At 43.2% G+C, this 24,425-nt stretch overlaps 2 protein-coding genes across 2 annotated transcripts; both read right to left on the reverse strand.

The window, feature by feature from the left end:
• Window positions 1–1,186: 1,186 nt before the first annotated feature.
• Window positions 1,187–24,095, reverse strand: LOC141104739 (uncharacterized). The gene is given in 10 exon segments (XM_073594443.1): window positions 1,187–3,779; window positions 16,314–18,292; window positions 18,567–18,708; window positions 18,885–18,962; window positions 19,065–19,208; window positions 22,882–23,025; window positions 23,115–23,261; window positions 23,360–23,457; window positions 23,574–23,824; window positions 24,013–24,095. Coding segments are annotated over 9 exon segments (4,371 nt in total). The 5' UTR covers window positions 23,608–23,824; window positions 24,013–24,095; the 3' UTR covers window positions 1,187–2,174.
• Window positions 4,896–11,081, reverse strand: LOC141104735 (uncharacterized). The gene is made up of 8 exons (XM_073594437.1): window positions 10,887–11,081; window positions 7,884–7,980; window positions 7,670–7,767; window positions 7,403–7,541; window positions 7,069–7,166; window positions 6,806–6,955; window positions 6,566–6,707; window positions 4,896–6,415 (listed from the first exon to the last, which is right to left on the reverse strand). The coding sequence occupies exons 2-8, from the start codon at window positions 7,915–7,917 to the stop codon at window positions 6,240–6,242; spliced, it is 837 nt and encodes a 278-aa protein (XP_073450538.1). The 5' UTR covers window positions 7,918–7,980; window positions 10,887–11,081; the 3' UTR covers window positions 4,896–6,239.
• Window positions 24,096–24,425: the final 330 nt, after the last annotated feature.

Below are 24,425 nucleotides of genomic sequence, written 5' to 3' on the forward strand. Positions count from 1 at the left end.
ATGAGTACCTGTCTGTCACCGTCCTTCAGAGTACCTAAGTAACTGTCACCAGGTCATCAGAGTACCCGAGTACCTGTCATCAGCCCATCAGAGTACCCGAGTACCTATCTGCAGCCCATGCCTCATAGAATATACATTGGGGTGTTTGCTTTCCAAAATGGGGTCATTTTGTGAGTAATTCCATTGTCCTGGTTCTCCAGGACCTTCAAAAGTGTGATAGGTAGGAATGAAATGAGATGTGTAATTTTTTGCTCCTAGAACACCTAAAGGTACTACTTCAATGTTGGGCCTCTGTATGTGGCCAGGCTGTGTAAAAGTCTCACACATGTGGTATCACCGTACTCAGGAGGAGTAGCAGAATGTATTTTGGGGTGTGATTTTTGCTATATAAATGCTATGTGTTAGAAATGTCTTATAAATTGACAACTTTGTGTAAAAAAAAAATGTGTTTTCATTTTTTTTCCACATTTTCCAAAAACTTCTGGAAAAAAATGAACCGTTCAAAAGACTCACTATGCCTCATAGATTATACGTTGGGATGTTTGCTTTCCAAAATGGGGTCATTTTGTGGGCAATTCCATTGTCCTGGTGCTCAAGTACCTTCAAAACTGTGATAGGTAGGAATGAAATGAGATGTGTAATTTATGCTCCTAGAACGCCTGAAGGTACTACTTGAATGTTGGGCCTCTGTATTACACAGCCTGGCCACAAAGTCTCACACATGTGGTATCACCATACTCAGGAAGAGTAGCAGAATGTATTTTGGGGTGTAATTTTTGTTATATACATGCTGTGTTAGAAATATCTTATAAATTGACAACTTTGTGTAAAAAAAAATGTGTTTTCATTTTTTTTCCACGTATTCCAAAAACTTCTGGGAAAAAATGAACCGTTCAAAAGACTCATTATGCCTCATAGATTATACGTTAGGGTGTTTGCTTTCCAAAATGGGGTCATTTTGTGGGCAATTCCATTGTCCTGGTGCTCCAGGGCCTTCAAAAGTGTAATAGGTGGTTGAGAAATGAGATGTGTCATTTATGCTCGTAGAATGCCTAAAGGTGCTACTTCAATGTTGGGCCTCTGTATGTGGCCAGGCTGTGTAAAAGTCAGACAGAAACAAAGATTTTTTTTTTTCACAAAAGTCTTTTTTATTTTTTATTATAGCACAAAAAATTAAAAAAAAACCATTAGTGATTAAATACCACCAAAAGAAAGCTCTATTTGTGTGAAAAAAAGGAGGCAAATTTCATATGGGTACAGTGTTGCATGACTGAGTAATTGTTATTCAAACTGTGAGAGCGCTGAAAATTAGTCTGGGCAGGAAGGGGGTATAAGTGCCCTGTATTGAGGTGGTTAACTTCATATTCATTGTTTTTCAATGATGGTCTCTATTCCATCTTGTTTTCTGTCGTCCTCTTCTCCTTTTTCCTTCCATGTTTCACAGCATCAGGGTCTTCTCCAATGAGTCCTTTCTTCGCATTAGGTGGCTAAAGTATTCGAGCTTCAGCTTTAGGATTTGTCCCTTTCAGTGAATATGAAAGGTTGATTTCCTTCAAGATTGACTGGTTTGATCTTTATGACGTCCAAGGAACTTTATCTATAACATACACGCAACCAATATGTACACTATATTGCCAAAAGTATTGGGACACCTGTCTTTACACGCACATGAACTTTAATGACATCCCAGTCTTAGTCCGTAGGGTTCAATATTGAGTTGGCCCACCCTTTGCAGCTATAACAGCTTCAACTCTTCTGAGAAGGCCGTCCACAAGGTTTAGGAGTGTGTCTATGGGAGCGTTTGACCATTCTTCCAGAAAGCATTTGTGAGGTCAGGCACTGATGTTGGACGAGAAGGCCTGACTCGCAGTCTAATTCATCCCAAAGGTGTTCTATCGGGTTGAGGTCAGGACTCTGTGCAGGCCAGTCAAGTTCCTCCAACCCAAACTCGCTCGTCCATGTCTTTATGGACCTTGGCTGCTCTATTAGACCCCAAATCTCTCCTGTGGCCTCCAATGGGGCCAATCAGGTAACCAGAGAGGAGGACCCGGAAGTGAGGAATCCTCGTCGCTTTTGGTTCCCGGGGTCCCAGAGGGGGAGGAACGTCATCAGTTCCTCGATCTCTGTGCAATGTCGCCACCCCCCGCCAGTTGTAACAGTCCCGGGCTCCGTGGTCAGATAGGTGAGCCTGGGAAAGGCGGCGGTGCCAGGGCTCCTTTGTCAGTAAAGCATTTCCCGCACTATAAACATGAAAAAGAATGCTAACTGGTATGAATTCTCTGGTGTCTAAGAAGGTTCTTTTTTATAGTGAAACATTTCCCGCACTCTAAACATGAAAAAGGACGCTCACCCGTGTGAATCCTCTGGTGTCTCAGAAGTGTTCCTTTATCAGTGAAACACTTCCCGCACTCTGTACATGAATGAGGACGCTCACCCGTGTGACTTTTTTGGTGTATACGAAGTTTTCCTTTGTTGGTAAAGCATTTCCCGCACTCTGAACATGAAAAAGGACGCTCCCCTGTGTGTATTTTCTGGTGTAAAAGAAGGTGATCAACCCTAGGAAAGCGTTTCCCGCACACTGAGCATGGAAAAGGACGCTCGCCTGTGTGACTTCTCTGGTGTACATGAAGGCTCCCTTTCTGAGTGAAACATTTCCCGCACTCTGAACATGAAAAAGGACGCTCGCCCGTGTGAATTCTCTGGTGTCTAAGAAGTGTTCCTTTATCAATGAAACATTTCCCGCACTCTGTGCATGAAAAAGGACGCTCACTCGTGTGAGTTCTCTGATGCCTAAGAAGTTTTCCTTTATCCGTGAAACACTTCCCGCACTCTGTACATGAATGGGGACACTCGTCCGTGTGAATTATTTGGTGTCTGCGTAGTCCTCCTTCATTCGTGAAACATTTCCCGCACACTGTACATGAATGAGGACGCTCATCCATGTGACTTCTTTGGTGTATATGAAGTACTCTTTTGTCAATAAAACTTTTTCCGCACTCTGAACATGAAAAAGGACGCTCCCCTGTGTGTATTCTCTGGTGTATAAGAAGTCTGTTGTTCTCAGCGAAACATTTCCCGCACTCTGAACAAGAAAAAGGACGCTCCCCCGTGTGACGTCTCTGGTGTAGAAGAAGGTGATCAACCCTAAGAAAGCATTTCCCGCACTCTGAACAAGTAAAAGGACGCTCACCGGTGTGACTTCTCTGGTGTTTAACAAGGTCTTCTTTCACAGCGAAACATTTCCCGCACTCTGAACATGAATAAGGACGCTCACCCGTATGAACTGACTGGTGTCTATGAAGGCCCGTTTTCGTAGTGAAACATTTCCCACACTCAGAACATGAAAAGGGGCGCTCACCCGTGTGACTTTTCTGGTGTCCAAGAAGTTTTCCTTTATTACTGAAACATTTCCCGCACTCTGAACATGAAAAAGGACGCACGCCCGTGTGAATTCTCTGGTGTGTGCGAAGACTCCCCATCCTAATGAAAGATTTACCGCACTCTGAACATGAAAAAGGACGCTCTCCCGTGTGAATGCTTAGGTGTCTAACAAGTGTTCCTTTGTCAGAAAAACATTTCTCACACTCCGAACATGAAAAAGGACGCTCCCCCGTGTGAATTCTCAGGTGTGCACGAAGAACTCCCATCCTAATGAAACATTTCCCGCACTCTGAACATGAAAAAGGACGCTCACCTGTGTGAATGCTTAGGTGTCTAACAAGTGTTCCTTTGGTAGCAAAACACTTTCCGCACTCGGAACATGAAAAAGGACGCTCTCCCATGTGACCCCTGTTATATAAAGAAGACTCCTTGGATTTGGATGGATGTGTTGGTTGATCGGCACTGTGAGAACTTAGATGGACATCTGAAGTCATAGTATGGAATTTATCAGAAGGTTCCTCAGGATTAGAAGGATCCATTGATCTTAGATGGACATCTGAGGTCATAGTATGGAATTTATCAGAAGGTTCCTCAGGATTAGAAGGATCCATTGATCTTAGATGGACATCTGAGGTCATAGTATGGAATTTATCAGAAGGTTCCTCAGGATTAGAAGGATCCATTGATCTTAGATGGACATCTGAAGTCATAGTATGGGATTTCTCAGAAGGTTCCTCAGGATTAGAAGGATCCATTGATCTTAGATGGACATCTGAAGTCATAGTATGGGATTTATCAGAAGATTCCTCAGGATTAGAAGCATCTATTGATCTTAGATGGACATCTGAAGTCATAGTATGGGATTTATCAGAAGGTTCCTCAGGATTAGAAGGACCCATTGATCTTAGATGGACATCTGAAGTCATAGTATGGGATTTATCAGAAGATTCCTCAGGATTAAAAGGATCCATTGATCTTAGATGGACATCTGAAGTCATAGTATGGGATTTATCAGAAGATTCCTCAGGATTAGAAGCATCTATTGATCTTAGATGGACATCTGAAGTCATAGTATGGGATTTATCAGAAGGTTCCTCAGGATTAGAACAATCCATTGATCCTCCCAGATGGTAAGGTCTGCGATGTGCGGTTGGAGTAATGGGATCTTCTCCTGGAGAACATTGTGTGATCTCATCATCTTCAGACTTGAAATCGTGTGGTAAATTCGAATCACCCTCTGAGGTATTCAGAACAAAGCGTCCATCTGTAAGAAAACCAATCATGAACCACTTGAAGACCCGGCCTTTTCTGGCACTTTTTGTTTACAAGTCTAAATCAGTTTTCTTTTGCTAGAAATGTACTTAGAACCCCCAAATCTATATCTATATATATATATATATATATTTTTTTTTTATTTGCAGAGACCCTAGAGAATAAAATTGCGGCCGTTGCAATATTTTATGTCACATTGTATTTGCTCAAGCGGTCTTTCAAATGCAATTTTTCTGAAAAAATTATACTTTAATGATTTAAAAAAAACACACAATATATACCCCGATTTTTGTTGTATAATGTGAAAGATGATGTTATACCGAGTTAATAGATACCTAACATGTCAGGCTTTAAAATTGCGCACGCTCGTGTAATGGCGACAAAATCCGGAACTTAAAAATCTCCATAGGCGGCGCTTTAAACTTTTTTGCAGGTTACCAGTTTAGAGTTACAGAGGAGGTCTGGCCTGAGAATTATTGCTCTCGCTCTAATGATCGCGGCGATACGTCACATGTGTGGTCTGAACGCTGTTTACATCTGCGTGTGCAGCCTACGTATGCGTTCGCTTCCGCGCATGGGGATGGGGGCGCTTTACTATTTTTTTTTTTTTTTTCATTGTTTATTTATATTTACACTTTCCCTTAAAATTCTTTTTATTTTTTGATCACTTTTATTCCTATTACAAGGAATGTAAACATCTCTTGTAATATAAATAAGGATGACAGGTCCTCTTTATGGAGAGATCTGTGGTCAAAAAGACCCCAAATTTCTCCTTTACCTTTAAAAGCAAAATATTTTTTTAAAATCTTTTGCTTTAGAAAAAAAAGTACTTTTTAGTTATTTATTTCTACACTGTCACCCCCCCCCCCTTTTTTTTTAACATTTTTATTCCTTTTACAAGAAATGTAAACATCTCTGGTAATAGGATGACAGGTCCTCTTTATTGAGACATCTGGGGTCAGAAAATTCCCAAATCTCTTCTTTACCTTTAATTTTGATTTTCTACACTGTCGCCCCCCCCCCCCTTTTTTTATCACTTTTATTCCTATTACATGGAATGTAAACATCTCTTGTAATATAAATAAAGATGACAGGTCCTCTTTATGGAGAGATCTTGGGGTCAGAATTTTTCTTTTTTTTCTTTTAATCTTTTGCTTTAGAAAAAAAAGATTATTTTTATTTATTTATTTTTACACCTCCCCCCCCCCCCCCCCTTTTTATCACTTTTATTCCTATTACATGGAATGTAAACATCTCTTGTAATATAAATAAAGATGACAGGTCCTCTTTATGGAGAGATCTTGGGGTCAGAATTTTTCTTTTTTTTCTTTTAATCTTTTGCTTTAGAAAAAAAAGATTATTTTTATTTATTTATTTTTACACCTCCCCCCCCCCCCCCCTTTTTATCACTTTTATTCCTATTACATGGAATGTAAACATCTTGTAATAGAAATAAGGATGACAGGACCTCTTTATGGAGAGATCTGGGGGTCAGAATTTTTTTTTCTTTTAATCTTCTGCTTTAGAAAAAAAGATTACTTTTTATTTATTTTTACACTGTCGCCCCTCCCCCCCCTCTTTTTTATTCATATTACATGGAATGTAAACATCTTGTAATAGAAATAAGGATGCCGCGGATGCTGAAGACGGGCCAAGGCTTTGGCTGATGGGGACCCGGAAAGGTCGCACAGGCGGCTGGAGGTCCCAGAGGCGAGACCAAACCTCTTCACGACGGGGGAGCATGTCAGAGGCAGGGGCCATCCTGGTAATATGAATAATAATTCATATGTAGGGGGGGAGTGTAAAAAATAAAAAGGGGGGGGAGTGTAAAAATAAATGTAAATACATATTTTATACTCATATAGTTATATAAAAATGTGAATCGTTTCGGCATTTAGTGTTTATTACTTACTTGTGTCCACATGTAGAGAAGGTTCCTCCTGTTTACTTTCCATAATCATCTCCTCCTCCTCCATAGACTGCTGATCTCCACTCACCAACCTCTCTTCTTCTTCTTCTTTAATCTCAGGTTTGATGTCTTTGAGTTCTTCACCCTAAACTCCAAAGATGATAGAAAAGGAACAAGAGATTACATAGTAGAATGTCCTCTCTTAGAACTATTTTCGAGTCCCTTTTCCCCTGTCCCATCTACCTGATCATTCTCTGTATAGTTCTGATGTTTCTGGATGGAATTCTGGGAATGCAGAGGACAACCCTCCTCCATAGACTGCTGATCTCCACTCACCAACCTCTCTTCTTCTTCCTCTTTAACCTCAACTTTGATGTCTTTCCGTTCTTCTCCCTAAACCCCAAAGATGATAGAATATATTTATTAAAAGAAAAAAATTTATATAGACGAATGTCCTGTCAGAGCTTGAAATGATCTTCTAGATCTACGTGCTCAGCTTCATCTACCTGATGATGGTGAGGGATGGTGTGACCTTCCTGTGTAGAATCCCGGGAATACAGAAAACGGGGACATCTCCCTGGTGGGTTCCCATTACTGGATCCCTCTGTAGGAAACACACACACTGACTGAATACATTGTTTCTATATGTTTATCAGATGATGGGGGATCTAGGTGGACCCTCCGTACTGCTCTCTCCTTTACAATGAAGTCTCCTCTTACCCGGTGATGTGAGGGGCGGCTGATTGTCCATCATGACATCCTTGTAGAGATGGATCTACAGATCCTTAAACATCAATCCATATACCTGAACAGTTTTTGCATTTAGTGGCCATCACTCACCTGATCCGACGTCTGGAGAAGATTCCTCCTCTTTAACTTTGCCCATCATCACAACCTCCTCCTTGAACTGCTGATCACCCATCACATACGTCTCTTCTTCCTCTTTAACCTCATCTTTTATATCCATAAGATTTTTATTCTGAACAAACAAAATGGCAGGGAATAATTTCTTTAAAATGTGAGCATGAATAACCCTAAACCTAAAAGTGGAATATATTTTCATACAGTCAGATCACTTTTATGTTCTCAACATCCATCTTCATCTACCTGATGATGGTGAGGGATGGTGTGATCTTCCTGTGTGGAATCCCGGGAATACAGAGAACGGGGGCATCTCTCTGGTGGGTTCCCATTACTGGATCCATCTGTAGGAAACACACACACTGACTGAATACATTGTTTCTATGTCTTTATCAGATGATGGGGGATCTAGGTGGACCCTACGTACTGCTCTCTCCTTTACAATAAAGTCTCCTCTTACCCGGTGATGTGAGGGGTGGCTGATTGTCCATCATGACGTCCTTGTACAGATCCTTGTGTCCTTCTAAATACTTCCACTCCTCAAGTTGGATAAATGACTTGAAAAAAAGATTGAAAAGACTTGTTTGACCAATAGAAAAAATAAATGAATAGAAAATCTCCATATGCATAATCCTGTGCCAAGTGTTGACTTAGAAGAAAGAAAAAAACCCTGTAAATTATGGTCCAAATTGAGCCAACTGGGGAAAAAATTCCTTTCTTATCTTCCAAAATGTCATTACCTACAGAAGCAATTGAGTACTGTTCGTGACACTACCCAACCGACTCTTCCCCAGTCTACTCAACCGACTCTTCCCCAGTCTAGCCAACCGACTCTTCCCCAGTCTAGCCAACCAACTCTTCCCCAGTCTAGCCAACCAACTCTTCCCCAGTCTAGCCAACCAATTCTTCCCCAGTCTAACCAACCGACTCTTCCCCAGTCTAACCAACCAAATCTTCCCCAGTCTAACCAACCAACTCTTCCCCAGTCTAACCAACCGACTCTTCCCCAGTCTACCCAACCTACTCTTCCCCAGTCTACCCAACCTCATCTTCCAGAGAGACCTGCTACATGCGGCCATCTCTCCACTTGTAAGCCCCTGACCATGCTGTAGTACTCACACTGTCCTCCTTGCTCCCGCTGTCTCTCCTATAAATGTTAACATCCAGTTATATTTCCAACTGTAGCACTTCCCCTGTAGGGTTGCAGATAACTGGGTTCCCAACTCCTGCACAGCCAAGCAAGTCGACTGCATCATGGAGTACTTCCAACTCCCTTGTAGACACTTTTCACCAGTCTACCCGGCCGACTCTTCCCCGGTCTACCCGGCCGACTCTTCCCTCGGTCTACCCGGCCGACTCTTCCCCAGTCTACCCGACCAACTCTTCCCCAGTCTACCCGACCGACTCTTCCCCAGTCTACCCGACCGACTCTTCCCCAGTCTACCTGACTGACTCTTCCCCAGTCTACCCGACCGACTCTTCCCCAGTCTACCCGGCCGATTCTTCCCTAGTCTACCCGACTGACTCTTCCCCAGTCTACCCGACCGACTCTTCCCCAGTCTACCCGGCCGACTCTTCCCCAGTCTACCCGGCCGACTCTTCCCCAGTCTACCCGGCCAACTCTTGCACACTCTATCCGACCGACTCTTCTCCAGTCTACCCGACCGACTCTTCCCCAATCTACCCAACTGACTCTTCCCCAATCTACCCAACTGACTCTTCCCCAGTCTACCCAACCGACTCTTCCCCAGTCTACCCAACCGACTCTTCCCCAGTCTATCCAACCGACTCTTCCCCAATCTACCCGACTTCTCTTGAGATCTCCCAGGGCAAGGTTAAGAAAGATTTAAGCACACCGCTATCTTCCAGAGAGACCTGCCACATGCGGCCATCTCTCCACTTGCCCCTGACCATGCTGTAGTACTCACACTGTCCTCCTTGCTCCCGCTGACTCTCAGGGAGGACCCCCCTCCAAATTGCTTCTGTTGTCAGGATCCTCCCAAGTCAGCCCGAGCATCAACCAGAATCACAGCACCCCGCCCCCAGAGCAGGGGGTTCACCTCAAGGGCCACCAACAGTCCCCTCAGCACTCCATCTCTATCCTCCACCTGACTTCCCTGCCAGCATGACTCATCCATACTTAAGGGCTGGCTTAAACACCCTTGCCAGGCCCACCGCCCAGGGATTGGCCAAGCTCCCCAGAGTAGGCAGAACAACCCTCCAAGCCTTCGCCCTCTAGTTTCCAAAACGTTCTCCAACTTTCCAGAACCATCGGGAGGCACCAGAGACTTGCCTGCATGAGTCATCCTGCCTTGACCTAAAGGAAACCCATGACCCAATTAAGGGTTTCACAGGTTTAAGCATGAGTCGAAACATAAATATTACCGCACTCACACTAGTAGCACACTAGAGGGGGCTACACAACTACTTTTTAAAACAATCTACTGAGCTGCTCAGTACTGGTTCTTGAGGGAGCCCATTCCGTGTTTCAACAGCTCTTATTGTGAAGAAGGCTTTCCGTATGTGTAGATTAATTCCTAAATAGTTACATAGTAGGTGAGGTTGAAAAAAGACACAAGTCCAACCTATGTGTGTGATTATATGTCAGTATTACATTGTATATCCCTGTATGTTGCGGTCATTCAGGTGCTTATCTAATAGTCTCTTGAAACTATTGATGCCCCCCGCTGAGACCACCGCCTGTGGAAGGGAATTCCACATCCTTGCCGCTCTTACATTAAAGAACCCTCTACGTAGTTTAAGGTTAAACCTCTTTTCTTCTCATTTTAATGAGTGGCCACGAGTCTTGTTAAACTCCCTTCCGCAAAAAAGTTTTAATCCCTACTGTGGGGTCACCAGTACGGTATTTGTAAATTGAAATCATATCCCCTCTTAAGCGTCTCTTCTCCAGAGAGAATAAGTTCAGTGCTCACAACCTTTCCTCATAACTAATTTCCTCCAGACCCTCTATTAGTTTTTGTTGCCCTTCTTTGTACTCGCTCCATTTCCAGTACATCCTTCCTGAGGACTGGTGCCCAGAACTGGACAGTATACTCCAGGTGCGGCCGGACCAGAGTCTTGTAGAGTGGGAGAATTATTGTTTTATCTCTGGAGTTGATCCCCTTTTTAATGCCAATATTCTGTTGGCTTTGCATGCCATTGCTGAGCCTATCATCTACTAGGACCCCCAGGTCCTTTTCCATCCTAGATTCCCCCAGAGGTTCTCCCCCCAGTCTATAGATTGCATTCATATTTTTGCCACCCAAATGCATTATTTAAAATTTTTCTACATTGAACCTCATTTGCCATGTAGTTGCCCACCCCATTAATTTGTTCAGATCTTTTTGCAAGGTTTCCACATCCTGCTGATTCTCTTTTCCTCCAGACGTAAAGAGTGCCCCCTATTCCTTTTATGGGGGGGGGGTTACTGGGTGTTATTTATTGTAAAATAAGATCCTCTTACCTCCTCTGCTACTAGTTCGAGCAATCTCTCCTCTCTACTTCCTAACTCACCTCTCACCAGGAACTTCTTATATATACTCTTACATCACTTCCTGTCTGTACCTGACATCACTTCCTGTCTGTACCTGACATCACTTCCTGTCTGTATCTGACATCACTTCCTGTCTTTGCATTCCACCGACAAAAGCGAGATCGCCACCTTGTGTTGAATATAAATACTGCAGTCTACGTTACGTTCCATCATATTATTATTATTATTATTATTATACAGTATTTATATAGCGCCAACAGTTTACGTAGCGCTTTACAACTTGAGGGTAGACAGTACAAATACAATACAATTTGATACAGTAGGAATCAGAGGGCCCTGCTCCTTAGAGCTTACAATCTAAGAGGGAAGGTCAAGAGATACAAGAGGTAATAACTGTGGGTGATGTGCTGATTGAGAAGATAAATGTACAGTTGTTAGGTGGGGGCCAGATAGGCTTCTCTGAAGAGATGAGTTTTCAGGGTCGTGGTCCATTCTTCTATCGGGTTACATCGATGATTACACACACAGATTATACAGCAAAATAATTATATAAATATATGATTTTTTTTTTTTACAATGTTTACATTTGATAACCAATATACAGAGGATTTCATACACACAATATTACCAAAAGTATTGGGATGCCTGCCCTTACACGCACATGAACTTTAATGGCATCCCAGTCTTAGTCCATAGGGTTCAATATTGAGTTGGCCCACCCTTTGCAGCTATAGCAGCTTCAACTCTTTTGGGAAGGCTGTCCACAAGGTTTAGGAGTGTGTCTATGGGAATGTTTGACCACTCTTCCAGAAGCGCATTGGTGAGGTCCAGCACTGATGTTGGACGAGAAGGCCTGGTTTGCAGTCTCCGCTCTAATTCATCCCAAAGGTGTTTTATCGGGTTGAGGTCAGGACTCTGAGCAGGCCAGTCAAGTTCCTCCATCCCATACTCGCTCGTCCATGTCTTTATGGACCTTGCTTGCTCTATTAGACCCCAAATCTCTCCTGTGGCCTCCAATGGGGCCAATCAGGTAACCAGAGAGGAGGACCCGGAAATGAGGAATCCCCGTCGCTTTTGGTTCCTGGGGTCCCAGAGGGGGGGGAACGTCATCAGTTCCTCTATCTCTGTGCAATGTTGCCACCCCCCAAAGCTGTTCTATCAGGTTGAGGTCAGGACTCTGAGCAGACCAGTCAAATTCCTCCACCCCAAACACGCTCATCCATGTCTATATGGACCTTGCTTTGTGCACTGGTGGGCAGTCATGTTGGAACAGGAAGGGACCATCCCCAAACTGTTCCCACAAAGTTGGGAGCATGAAATTGTCCAAAAATGTCTTGGTATGCTGACGCCTTAAGAGTTGCCTTCACTGGAACTAAGGGGTCAAGCCCAACCCCTGAAAAACAACCCCACACCATAATCCCCCCTCCACCAAATGATTTGGAGCAGTGCACAAAGGAAAGGCTCTGAGGAAGAGGCTAGTCCTTGAAACGCATTATCCTATTGGATTTTCACCTCCTGCCATATGTTATGATGTACTGTTGACTGAACGATGCTGTATTATGTGATGAGCTTTGGTGCAACAGCCAATTTCTGAGTATACTACTTACCATTTTTAACAATAAAGCTATGGTTTTAGGATAATGCACTAGGTCGGTGCGCCCTTTCTTTTTTGTGGTTCTTGTCCAACATCAGTGCCTGACCTCACAAATGCTCTTCTGAAAGAATGGTCAAACATTCCCATAGACACAATCCTAAACCTTGTGGACAACCTTCCCAGAAGAGTTGAAGCTGTTAGAGCTGCAGAGGGTGGGCCAACTCAATATTGAACCCTACGGACTAAGAATGGGATGCCATTAAAGTTCATGTGTGTGTAAAGGCAGGCGTCCCAATATTTTTGGTATTGTAGTGTATATAATGTTCCTTTCCGAGTAAATGTAGATATGTGATTCTTGTACAGTTCCTCTATTTCATGGATGATCCATCCTCCTATTATTATGAAAAGAGATGCAACTTCCTCTCCCTGCAGATGAAATAGCTCCCCCTCCATTGCTCACACTATATTCTTTGGAACCTTTATGCCCTCTATCCAGAGCAAGGGTCTTCAAACTATGGCCCTCCAGTTGTTCAAGAACTACAATTCCCATCATGCCTAGTCATGTCTGTGAATGTCAGCCCCTGTTTGGAAAATAGCACAAAATATTGAAAAGCTCTCTTCTTGTAGAACGGCTCCCAGCTCCACCGTGTGCAGAAACTACCAGTCCTCGCGGCTGCTTGTCTACCAGCCCACCAGGCTGCTTCGAAGATCTCCCAGGACAAGGGATAGAAAGGGCTAAGAACAGTACTGTCCTTTGAAAGCTTGCTAAATGTGGTAGTCTATGCCCCTCTGAATCCCCGAGTGTGCTGAAGTACTCACTCTGTCCTGCTTGCACCCACTGGCCTCAGGCAATAATCCTGTTCAAACCATGATGCTGAATGGATCTTCTTAAGCTAACCTGAGCCTAGCCTGGAGCCTCCCCTAGACCTAAGTGGACCCTACAGGCCATGACAGCCTCTTCACCACTCCATCTTCCATCCGACGCGTTGACGCAGCCACCCTGCCAGAGCATTCTGCCTGGGGATTGGCCAAGTTTCCTCAAGTATTGAGATCTGTCCTCCTGGCCTCCACCCACTAACTTCTAGAAGTTTTTCCAAACTTCCAGATCCAGGGGGGAGGTACCAGAGACCTGGTGAGTTATCCAACCTGACCTGCAGTAAATCCTGACCCAAATTTCAGACTCACAAGCTAACCATGAGTCTAACATAAATTTGCCAGCACTAATCTAGTAGCACACTAGAGAGTGCTACACTAATAAAAGACCGAGGGATGACTCTCCCCGATCATCATAGAATTCTGGTCATTAGTAAAAAAAGAGACTCAGGACACATCATAAAGTGAAGAGTTTTCTTGTTTATTTTACAAATCAGAATATCGGAATAACATTCAATAAAACAAATCTTGAAGATATCGGGGTCAAAATAAATGTATTGATAATTATAATTTACTGAAGAGGCTGGTCCAGCTGATGCATAACAAAGAGTAATGAAGCGCAACAGCCAAAAAGGCTCATTGGTGGAAGACAAATCCCAATAGTATACTGTAGGTTATAATTCCGAGTAAATATGTTCAGTTTCAGATAGATTCGTTATGGTACTAATTTCATTCTGTTGATTTGTTTCAGAATTCGTTTATCAATTTAGCAGAGAAACAGCCCTGAAGCTTCATGTTTTCACCTCCGTTTTTGACTGTAGGGATGGTGTTCTTAGGGTCATAGTCAGCATTTTTCTTCCTCCAAACACGGTGAGTTTCCCTCCTCAAGAAGGCACATGTACAGTCATGCCAATGAACATCTAAATGATTCAACAAAGTATTGGGAGAAGGTGCTGCGGTCAGATGAGACCAAAATTGAGCTCTTTGGCATCAACTCGACTCGCCGTGTTCGAATGAAGAAAAATGCTGACTATAAGTTCAGTGAGTAAAATAAGTATTTGAACCCCAAGCAAAACATAACTTAGAAGTTGGTGGAGAAACACTTGTTGGCAAGCACAGAGGTAAGACGTTTCTTGTATTTGGTGACCAGGTTTGCACACATCTCAGAAGGGATTTTGGTCCACTCTTCTTTACAGATCTTCTCTAAATCCTTAAGGTTTCTTGGCTGTCACTTGACAACTCAAAGTTTCCACTCCCCCCACAAATTTTCTATAGGATCAGGTCTGGAGACTGGCTAGGCCACTCCATGACCTTAATGTGCTTCTTCTTGAGTCACTCCTTTGTTGCCTTGGCGGTATGTTTTGGGTCATTGTCATGCTGGAAGACCCATCCACAACCCATCTTCAGTGTTCTGGCTGAGGGAAGAAGGTTCTCATCCAAGATTTTACAATACATGGCCCTTCAATGCGGCAAAGTCGGTCTATATCTTTAGCAGAGAAACAGTCCCAAAGCATAATGTTTCCACCTCTATGCCTGACTGTAGGGATGGTGTTCTAAAGGTAATAGTCAGCATTTGTCTTCCTCTAAACAAGGCAAGTCAAGTTAATGCCAAAGAGCTCAATTTTGGTCTCGTCTGACCACAGCACCTTCTCCCAATCCTTCTCTGAATCATTTAGATGTTCATTGACAAACTTCCGAGACCAAAATTGAGCTCTTTGGCATTAACTCAAGTCGCTGCGTTTGGAGAAAGAAAAATGCTGACTAACACAATACGCCGCCATGGATTGAAATCCTGCAGCGCCCGCAAGGTCCCCCTCCTTCAAGAACACACATGTACAGGCCCGTCTGATGTTTGCCAACGAACATCTAAATGATTCGGAGAAGGATTGGGAGAAGGTGCTGTGGTCAGATGAGACCAAAATTGAGCTCTTTGGCATCAACTCGACTCGCCGTGTTTGCAGGAAGAAAAAGGCCCGACTATGACCCTAAGAACACCACCCCTACAGTCAAGCACGGAGGTGGAAACATGATGCTTTGGGGCTTTTTCTCTGCTAAAAGGTACAGGCTGACTTTGCCGTATCGAGGAACCGATGGAACGGGGCCATGTATTGTAAAATCTTGGATGAGAACCTTCTTCCCTCAGCCAGAACACTGAAGATGGGTCGTGGATGGGTCTTCCAGCATGACAATGACCCAAAACATACCACCAAGGCAACAAAGTTGTGGCTCAAGAAGAAGCACAATAAGGTCATGGAGTGGCCTAGCCAGTCTCCAGACCTTAATCCGATTTATGGAGGGAATTGAAACTTCGAGTTGCCAGGTAACTTTAGGGATTTAGAGAAGATCTGTAAAGAAGAGTGGACCAAAATCCCTCCTGAGATGTGTGAAAACCTGGTCACCAACTACAAGAAACGTCTGACCTCTGTGCTTGCCAACAAGGGTTTCATAGTTACATAGTAGGTGAGGTTGAAAAAAGACACAAGTCCACCAAGTTTCTCCGCCAAGTACTAAGTCATGTTTTGCTTGGGGATCAAATACTTATTTACAGCCAGAACACTGAAGATGGGTCGTGGATGGGTCTTCCAGCATGACAATGACCCAAAACATACCACCAAGGCAACAAAGGAGTGGCTCAAGAAGAAGCACAATAAGGTCATGGAGTGGCCTATCCAGTCTCCAGACCTTAATCCGATAGAAAATTTATGGAGGAAGCTGAAACTTTGAGTTGCCAAGAGAAAGCATGTGCATGTGCAAACCTGGTCACCAACTTCAAGAAACCTCAGACCTCTTACAAAATCTTCAGGGGATCAAATCATTATTTTCCCCCACTGTATCTGCTGGGCCTATTATGAGGGACTCCCACTCCTCTTACTGGAATTTGAACGACTCCACCCATTAAATGCCAATCACAGTTGCCAGCAGCGTCATTTGTTGTGGATTCTCTGATGTCTGATGAGATTTCCTTGGACTGTAAAGCATTTCCCGCACTGCGAACACGAGAAGGGACGCTCGCCCGTGTGAACTCTCTGGTGTCTAACAAGGTCTTCATTGTGAATGAAACGTTTCCCGCACTCCGCGCACGAGAAAGGACGTTCACCTGTGTGAAGTTTATGGTGTGTAAGAAGGCTTCTTTTCCAGGTGAAACATTTCCCGCACTCTGAACATGAGAAAGGCCGCTCGCCCGTGTGAACTCTCTGATGCACAATAAGTTTTGACTTTTTCGTGAAGCATTTGCCGCACTCTGAACACGAAAAAGGACGTTCCCCTATGTGAATTTTCTGGTGTTCGCGGAGGTTTTCTTTTTGGGTGAAATATTTCCCGCACTCTGTACATAAGAAAGGACGTTCGCCTGTGTGAGTTCTCTGGTGTGTAACCAGCGCATGTTTCTCAACGAAACTTTTCCCACATTGTGAACATGAGTAAGGTCGCTCACCTGTGTGATTTCTCTGATGTCTAATTAGACCTGATTTATCCAGGAAACATTTCCCGCACTCTGTACACAAATAAGGACGCTCACCCGTGTGAGTTCTCTGGTGTCTAACAAGGCTTTCTTTCTGAGTGAAAGATTTCCCACACTCTGAACATGGATAAGGATGCTCACCCATGTGAATTCCCTGGTGTTTAAGAAGGCTTTGTTTCGTAGTGAAACCTTTGCCGCACTCTGAACATGAAAAAGGACGCTCACCCGTGTGAATTATCTGGTGTCTAAGAAGTCTTCCTCTCAGAGGGAAACGTTTCCCACATTCTGAACATGAAAAACGACGCTTATCTGTGTGACTTTTCTGGTGTATACGAAGTTCCCCTTTCTGAACGAAACATTTCCCGCACTCAGAACATGAAAAAGGACGCTTCCCAGTGTGGGTTTTCTGGTGATTAAGAAGGCTTTTATTGATAGTGAAACCTTTCCCACACTCCGAACACGAAAACGGACGCTCACCCGTGTGAGTTCTCTGGTGTATGAGAAGTCTTTCTTTGACAACAAAACATTTCCCGCACTCTAAACAGGGAAAAGGACGCTCCCCCGTGTGCCTTCTCTCGTGCACAAGAAGGGAATATTTCCGAGTGAAACATTTCCCGCACTCTGGGCATGAAAAGGGACTTTTACCCGAGGGACCACTCTGCTGTTTGGTTAGTGCGTTTTTAATGTTAGATTTCTTGCAATCCATAAATGACATTGAACTCTCTCCTATGTAACCTCCATCACATGAAGAAGACTCCTTGGGATTGGATGGATGTGTCGAGCTATCCGCATTGTGAGATCTCAGTTGGACATCTGAAGTCATAGTATGGGATTTCTCAGAAGGTTCCTCAGGATTAGAAGGATCCATTGATCTTAGTTGGACATCTGAAGTCATAGTATTGGATTTATCAGAAGGTTCCTCAGGATTAGAAGGATCCATTGATCTTAGATGGACATCTGAAGTCATAGTATGGGATTTATCAGAAGGTTCCTCAGGATTAGAAGGATCTATTGATCTTAGATAGACATCTGAAGTCATAGTATGGGATTTCTCAGAAGGTTCCTCAGGATTAGAAGGATCCATTGATCTTAGATGGACATCTGAAGTCATAGTATTGGATTTATCAGAAGGTTCCTCAGGATTAGAAGGATCCATTGATCTTAGATGGACATCTGAAGTCATAGTATGGGATTTATTAGAGGATTCCTCAGGATTAGAAGGACCCATTGATCTTAGATGGACATCTGAAGTCATAGTATAGGATTTATCAGAAGATCCCTCAGGATTAGAAGGATCCATTGATCTCTCCAGATGGTAAGGTCTGTGATGTATGGTTGGAGTATAGGGATCTTCTCCTAGAGAACATTGTGTGATGTCATTATCTTCTGCCTTGAAATCTGGAGATAAATTTGGATCTGCCTCTGAGGTATTCAGAACAAAATGTCCATCTGTAAGAAAACAATTTTTAACAAAAAAATTAAAAAAGAAAATCTAGACTTACATTCAGGAGTCAAATATTTTGGTCCACCACTAAGAAGTCTATCGGAGCTCTGGCATGGAATTGGGGGACAATCATTACACCAAACTATGAATACAAACCAGATAAAGGATGCAATACACCCAAACTGACACTGTAACTGTGTGAACGGAGATGGACCTTCTGCCACCTCATTTATTGGAAACATGACAACATATTGAAGAACGGAGATGTCCATTACTTACTTTTGTCCATGTGTAGAGATGATTCCTTCTGTTTACGGCCCATAATCATCTCCCTCTCCTCCATAGACTGCTGATCTCCACTCACCAACCTCTCTTCTTCTTCCTCTTTAACCTCATTTTTAATGTCTTTCAGATGTTGACCCTAAACCCCAAAGATGACAGAATACATTTATAAAAAAGAGCAAAAAATTACAAAGAAGAACATCTACTCGTAGAATTATTTTTGAGTTATTTTTGGCCAGTCACATCGGCCTGATCATTCTCTTTATAACTGTGATCTTCCTGGGTGGAACCCCAGGAATACAGAGGGCATCTCACCTCCATAGACTGCTGATCTCCACTCACCAACGTCTCTTCTTCTTCCTCTTTAACTGTGATACCCTTAGGTTCTTCACCCTACATCCCAAAGATAGAGAACATTTTAGTATAAGGAGATTACATAGAAGAATGTCCTCTCTTTGAATTAATTTTGAGTTCTTTTTGCCTAGTCCCATCTACCTGATCATCCTCTGTATAGTTATGATGTCCCTGTGTGGAATCCGGGGAACACAGAGGACCTCCCTCCTCCATAGACTGCTGATCTCCACTCACCAACGTCTCTTCTTTCTCCTCTTTAACTGTGATATCCTTTGGTTCTTCACGCTATATTCCAAAAAAAGAGAGCATTTTAGTATAAGAAGATTACATAGAAGAATGCCCCCCCATAGAATGAATCTTCTTCCTCTTTAACCTCAACTTTGATGTGTTTCCTTTCTTCACCTAAATCCCAAAGATGACAGAGCACATTTGATACAAGGAAAAAGAGATTGCACAGAAGAATGTCTACTCATAGATTTATTATTGGGTTTTTTTTGGCCAGTCCCATCTACCTGATCATTATTATTATTATAATACAGGGCTTATATGGCACCAACAGTTTGCGCAGCACTTTACAACAAGAGGGCAGACAGTACCATTACAATACAATTCAATACAGGAGGAATCAGAGGGCCCTGCTCATTAGAGCTTACAATCTAAGAGGGAGGGTCAATTGATACAAAAGGTAAAAGCTGTGGAGGATGAGCTGATGGAGAAAATAAAAGTATGGTTGTTAGGTGGAGGCAGGATAGGCTTCTCTGAAGAGGAGGGTTTCCAGGGATCGTCTAAAACAGAGTAGGAGATAGTTGGACATATTTGTGTAGGGAGTAGCATAGGATGGGAGAGGCTCGGGAAAAGTCCTGGAGACGAGTATGGGAGGAGGTGACAAGGGAGTTAGAGAGCAGGAGGTCTTGGGAGGAATGAACAGAATGGTTTGGTTGGTATTTTGAGACAAGGTTAGTGATGAAGCTGGGGCAGAGTCGTGGATGGCTTTGTAAGTTGTTAGTATTTTGAATTTTTTTTCATTGGGTGAGTGGAAGCCACTGGTGGGATTGGCAGGGAGGAGTGGAGGACACTGAATTAAGGCCAGTGGAAGGATTAAATAAAAACAGGAGAAAACACAATGAAATCAACCACAGTGTAAAATCAATAAAGTCCATAAAAGTGGTCCTAATAAAATCTTCAATTCTGAATGGACAACATGCTTGCAGAGAGGTGATTCCAGAAGCCCACCACCACGGTAACAAATGGCCTCTTACCTGATGGTGTGGACCCTTTAGTTATAGAGGGTCAAAAAGCGCCTTTTTAAGTAACCAAATGGTATGCAGCATACATAGACATCCGTCAGGGACCCGGTAAAGGACACTCCAATATGGCCATATATGAAATGAAAATGGCAAAGAAATAGTGCTCTCCGTATATATAACTCTTTAATCAATGTATAAAAATCATAACACTCACATGTATAGCACTTGGTAAGTGCAAGCAAACAGACAGAAGCGGTGAGGATCTTCCGAACAGCAGTGCGGATGCGCAGTGGCCGCGGGTGACGTCACGGCGTATCCTCGTTCTGGACGCGTTGCGTCCCAGTGGGCGGGAACTTCATCAGCAGATGAGGACACAACGTGGGCATTTGCCGCATGCATAGTAACCACCCAAAAAGGAGAACAACCTGTCAGAGGTGGGGACAGGGGGGTTCAAAACACTAGGGGCCAAACGGTCCCTTAATGAAGGAGCCTTTTTTGTCTTTTATAAGACAATTGAGTAAAAGAGAATCATATTGGATCTTTGAAACCAGGGTTCTTTGCCCTGATGGGTTAAACGTGGATTTCGACACAAATTGCTTTATAACAGACCGTTAATTGTTTTTTATCTGATTGTATATGCTATTGTATTTATGGGGTGACAGTGGCCGCGGATGACTCACATAATTTTAAAAAATATTTTTAATAATTTTTAAATTCCTTTTAATCATTTTGAAATTATTGCTAAATATTTCTAATGGTTTTTGTTTGTTTTTTTGTATAAATCCTTTTTTGGATTGATGCACATTTCCTTTTAGGATTGATGCATTCTTGTATCATTTGTTTTAATTCTATCCCCTTTTCAATGGTTTAATATGTATTGGATTAGAAGCTTCCGTTTATTGCATATTCCACTATAAGGGGTCACATCCGGATTGACTTCCGGGTACGCGTGAGGTTGATCATGCTCTGTTTACTGTTGTCATGGTTACTCACCTGGTATATAGCGCGGGGGGTGCCCACGTCGTGTCCTCATCTGCTGATGAAGTCCCCGCCCACTGGGACGCAACGCGTCCAGAACGAGGATACGCCGTGACGTCACCCGCGGCCACTGCGCATCCGCACTGCTGTTCGGAAGATCCTCACCGCTTCTGTCTGTTTGCTTGCACTTACCAAGTGCTATACATGTGAGTGTTATGATTTTTATACATTGATTAAAGAGTTATATATACGGAGAGCACTATTTCTTTGCCATTTTCATTTCATATATGGCCATATTGGAGTGTCCTTTACCGGGTCTCTGACGGATGTCTATGTATGCTGCATACCATTTGGTTACTTGAAAAGGCGCTTTTTGACCCTCTATAACTAAAGGGTCCACACCATCAGGTGAGAGGCCATTTGTTACCGTGGTGGTGGGCTTCTGGAATCACCTCTCTGCAAGCATGTTGTCCATTCAGAATTGAAGATTTTATTAGGACCACTTTTATGGACTCATTGATTTTACACTGTGGTGGATTTCATTGTGTTTTCTCCAGTTTTTATTTAATCTTTTAGCGCTGCACTGTCTGTTTTTATTTTTGTTAAGGGATTTGAATTTTGACCCTAGTGTTCAGCTGCTGCATTTGTTATACACCACTTCGCGCTGATTTATGTTTACTTTCCAGTGAAAGGATTGGCAGAGAGGGGTGGCAGACACTGAATAGAAGCCAGTGGAGGGATTGGCAGAGAGAGGTGGAGAACACTGAATGGAAGTCAGTGGAGGGATTGGCAGAGAGGGGTGGAGGACACTGAATGGAAGCCAGTTGAGGGATTGGTAGAGAGGGGTGGAGGACACTGAATGGAAGTCAGTGGAGAGACTGGCAGAGAGGAACGGAGAACACTGACTGGAAGCCAGTAGAGGGATTGGGAGAGAGGGGTGGAGGACACTGAATGGAGGCCAGTGGAAGGAATAGCAGAGAGGGGTGGTGGACACTGAAAGGAGTTCAGTGGAAGGATTCTTAAGAGAGGCATGGAGGACACTGAATGGAGGGCAGTGGAGGGATTGGCAGAGAGGGCTGGAGGACACTGAATGGAAGCAAGTGGAAGGATGGGCAGAGCGGCGTGGAGGACACTTAATGGAGGCCAGTGAAGGGATTGGTAGAGAGGGGTAGAGAACACTGAATGGAAGCCAGTGGAGGGACTGGAAGAGGGGTGGAGGAAACTGAATGGAAGCGAATGGAGGGAATGGCAGGGAGGGGTAGCAGACACTGAACGGTTGGTGAGGTGGATGAGTCTGGCAGTAGCATTCATGATAGACTGAAGAGAGGATAGGCTATGTAAAGGTACGCCAATGAGAAGGGAGTTGCAGTAGTCCAGGCGAGAGATAACCAGGGAGTGAATTAGAAGCTTTGTGGTGTCATTTTTGGTTAGTAAGGGCCTTGTTTTGGAGATGTTGTGGAGGTTCAGGTGGCAAGCTTTGATCCTTCTCCAGTTTTAGTTAATCAACTCCCACTCTGAGGTGAAATGTCAACTTGGAAGGTCCCAGGGCAGTAGTTCAGGTCAGGTACCCCCAACAGGTCATGATTTTAGGATCAATGTTCATGGCTTAGTATTTATACATTTTTCTAAGGTAAATTCCCAAAACATGGTCTGCTTGGGGTACTTGAGGAATTATGTTGGGAAGTACTGTATTAGGGGGCAAACAGGTGCTTTTCTTGCCCAGTTATATCTACCTGATCATTCTTTGTATAATTATTATTTTCCTGGGTTGAATCCTGGGAATACAGATGACTTCTTTCCTCAGACTGCTGAGCTCCACTAACAAACGTCTCTTCTTCTTGTTTTACCTCAACTTTGATGTCCTTCAGTTCTTCACCCTAAACTCCAAAGATGACAGAACATATAAATATAAGGAAACAAGAGATGGCCTGGCTCCTATGTCATGGTAAGGGATGGTGTGATCTACCTGATCATTCTCTGTATAGTTGTAATGTTCCTGGGTGGAATCCCGGGAATACACAGGACCTCTCTTCTCCATAGACTGCTGATCTCCACTCACCAACTTCTCTTTTTCTTCTTTTACCTCAACTTTTATGTTTTTCAGTTCTTCACCCTAAACCCCAAAGGTTATAGAAAACATTTATAAATTTAGAAACAAGGAATTAAGTAGCTTAGTTTATATTTTAGGTCTACATGCTCAGTTTCATCTACCTGATGATGGTGAGGGATGGTGTGACCTTCCTGTGTGGAATCCCGGGAATACAGAGGACGGGGACATCTCTCTGGTGGGTTCCCATTACTAGATCCATCTGTAGGAAACACACACACTGACTGAATACATTGTTTCTATGTGTTTATCAGATGATGGGGGATCTAGGTGGACCCTCCGTACTGCTCTCTCCTTTACAATAAAGCCTCCTCTTACCCGGTGATGTGAGGGGCGGATGATTCTCCATCATGATGTCCTTGTGGAGATCCTTGTGTCCTTTTTAACTCTACCAGAATCCTCCTCACCTCGAACCAATATATACAGAACACTCCTCGCCAAAAATTATCTGGACTGTACTGGGATGAATAATATCCGATCCATAGTTCTGACACCTCAGACTGCTTCTTCTACTATATTACAGGCATTATTAATATGACTGAAAGTAAACCCGAAAATCTTTGAAGCATCTAAAAAGTAAAAAAAAGTTTGGGATTTCTTAGGGAAGTACGGTATATAAAAATCAATAACATATGAAAAAAAATATTTGTCATCATTTGCTGGAGATAAAAGACATCACAGTGACTATGGAGGAAGAGGACGGACATGACGGGGGGGGGGGGTTATTGGGTGTAAATAGGAAATAAGATCTTATTACCTCCTCTACTGCCAGTTTCAACAATGTCTCCGCTCTACTTCCTCCCGGCTCACCTTTCACCTGGAACTTCCTATTTATACTCTGACATAACTTCCTGTCTGCACCTGACATCACTTCCTGTCTGCACCTGACATCACTTCCTGTTAGTGCGTTCCACTGAAAATACATAAGATCACCGTCTTGTGTTGAATATAAATACTGCAGTCTATGTTACGTTCCATTGTTTTGCCCGCTGTTTTGTGGTACATTCTTCTATTAAGATACATTGACGACTACACAAAAAGATTATACAGGAAAAAAAAATTGTAGAAATATATCATTTTTTTTACAATGTTTTAATTGGATTACCAATACACAGGACTAATTTATTTCATATATGTCATGCCCTTTCCTAGTAAACATACACATGTGAC

The sequence above is a fragment of the Aquarana catesbeiana genome, linkage group LG08, assembly GCF_042186555.1.
Source record: "Aquarana catesbeiana isolate 2022-GZ linkage group LG08, ASM4218655v1, whole genome shotgun sequence".
Classification (NCBI taxonomy): Eukaryota; Metazoa; Chordata; class Amphibia; order Anura; family Ranidae; genus Aquarana; species Aquarana catesbeiana.

Bases quoted from the DNA above. Each gene is read 5' to 3' on its own strand.
- LOC141104735 (XM_073594437.1), bottom strand. From the start codon at position 7,917: ATGATGGACAATCAGCCACCCCTCACATCACCGG. The intron at 7,542-7,669 runs GTAGATGAAGAT...TTGTTTGTTCAG, and splicing joins CCATCCCTCACCATCATCAG to AATAAAAATCTTATGGATAT. The intron at 6,956-7,068 runs GTAGATGAAGCT...TTTGGGGTTTAG, and splicing joins CCATCCCTCACCATCATCAG to GGAGAAGAACGGAAAGACAT.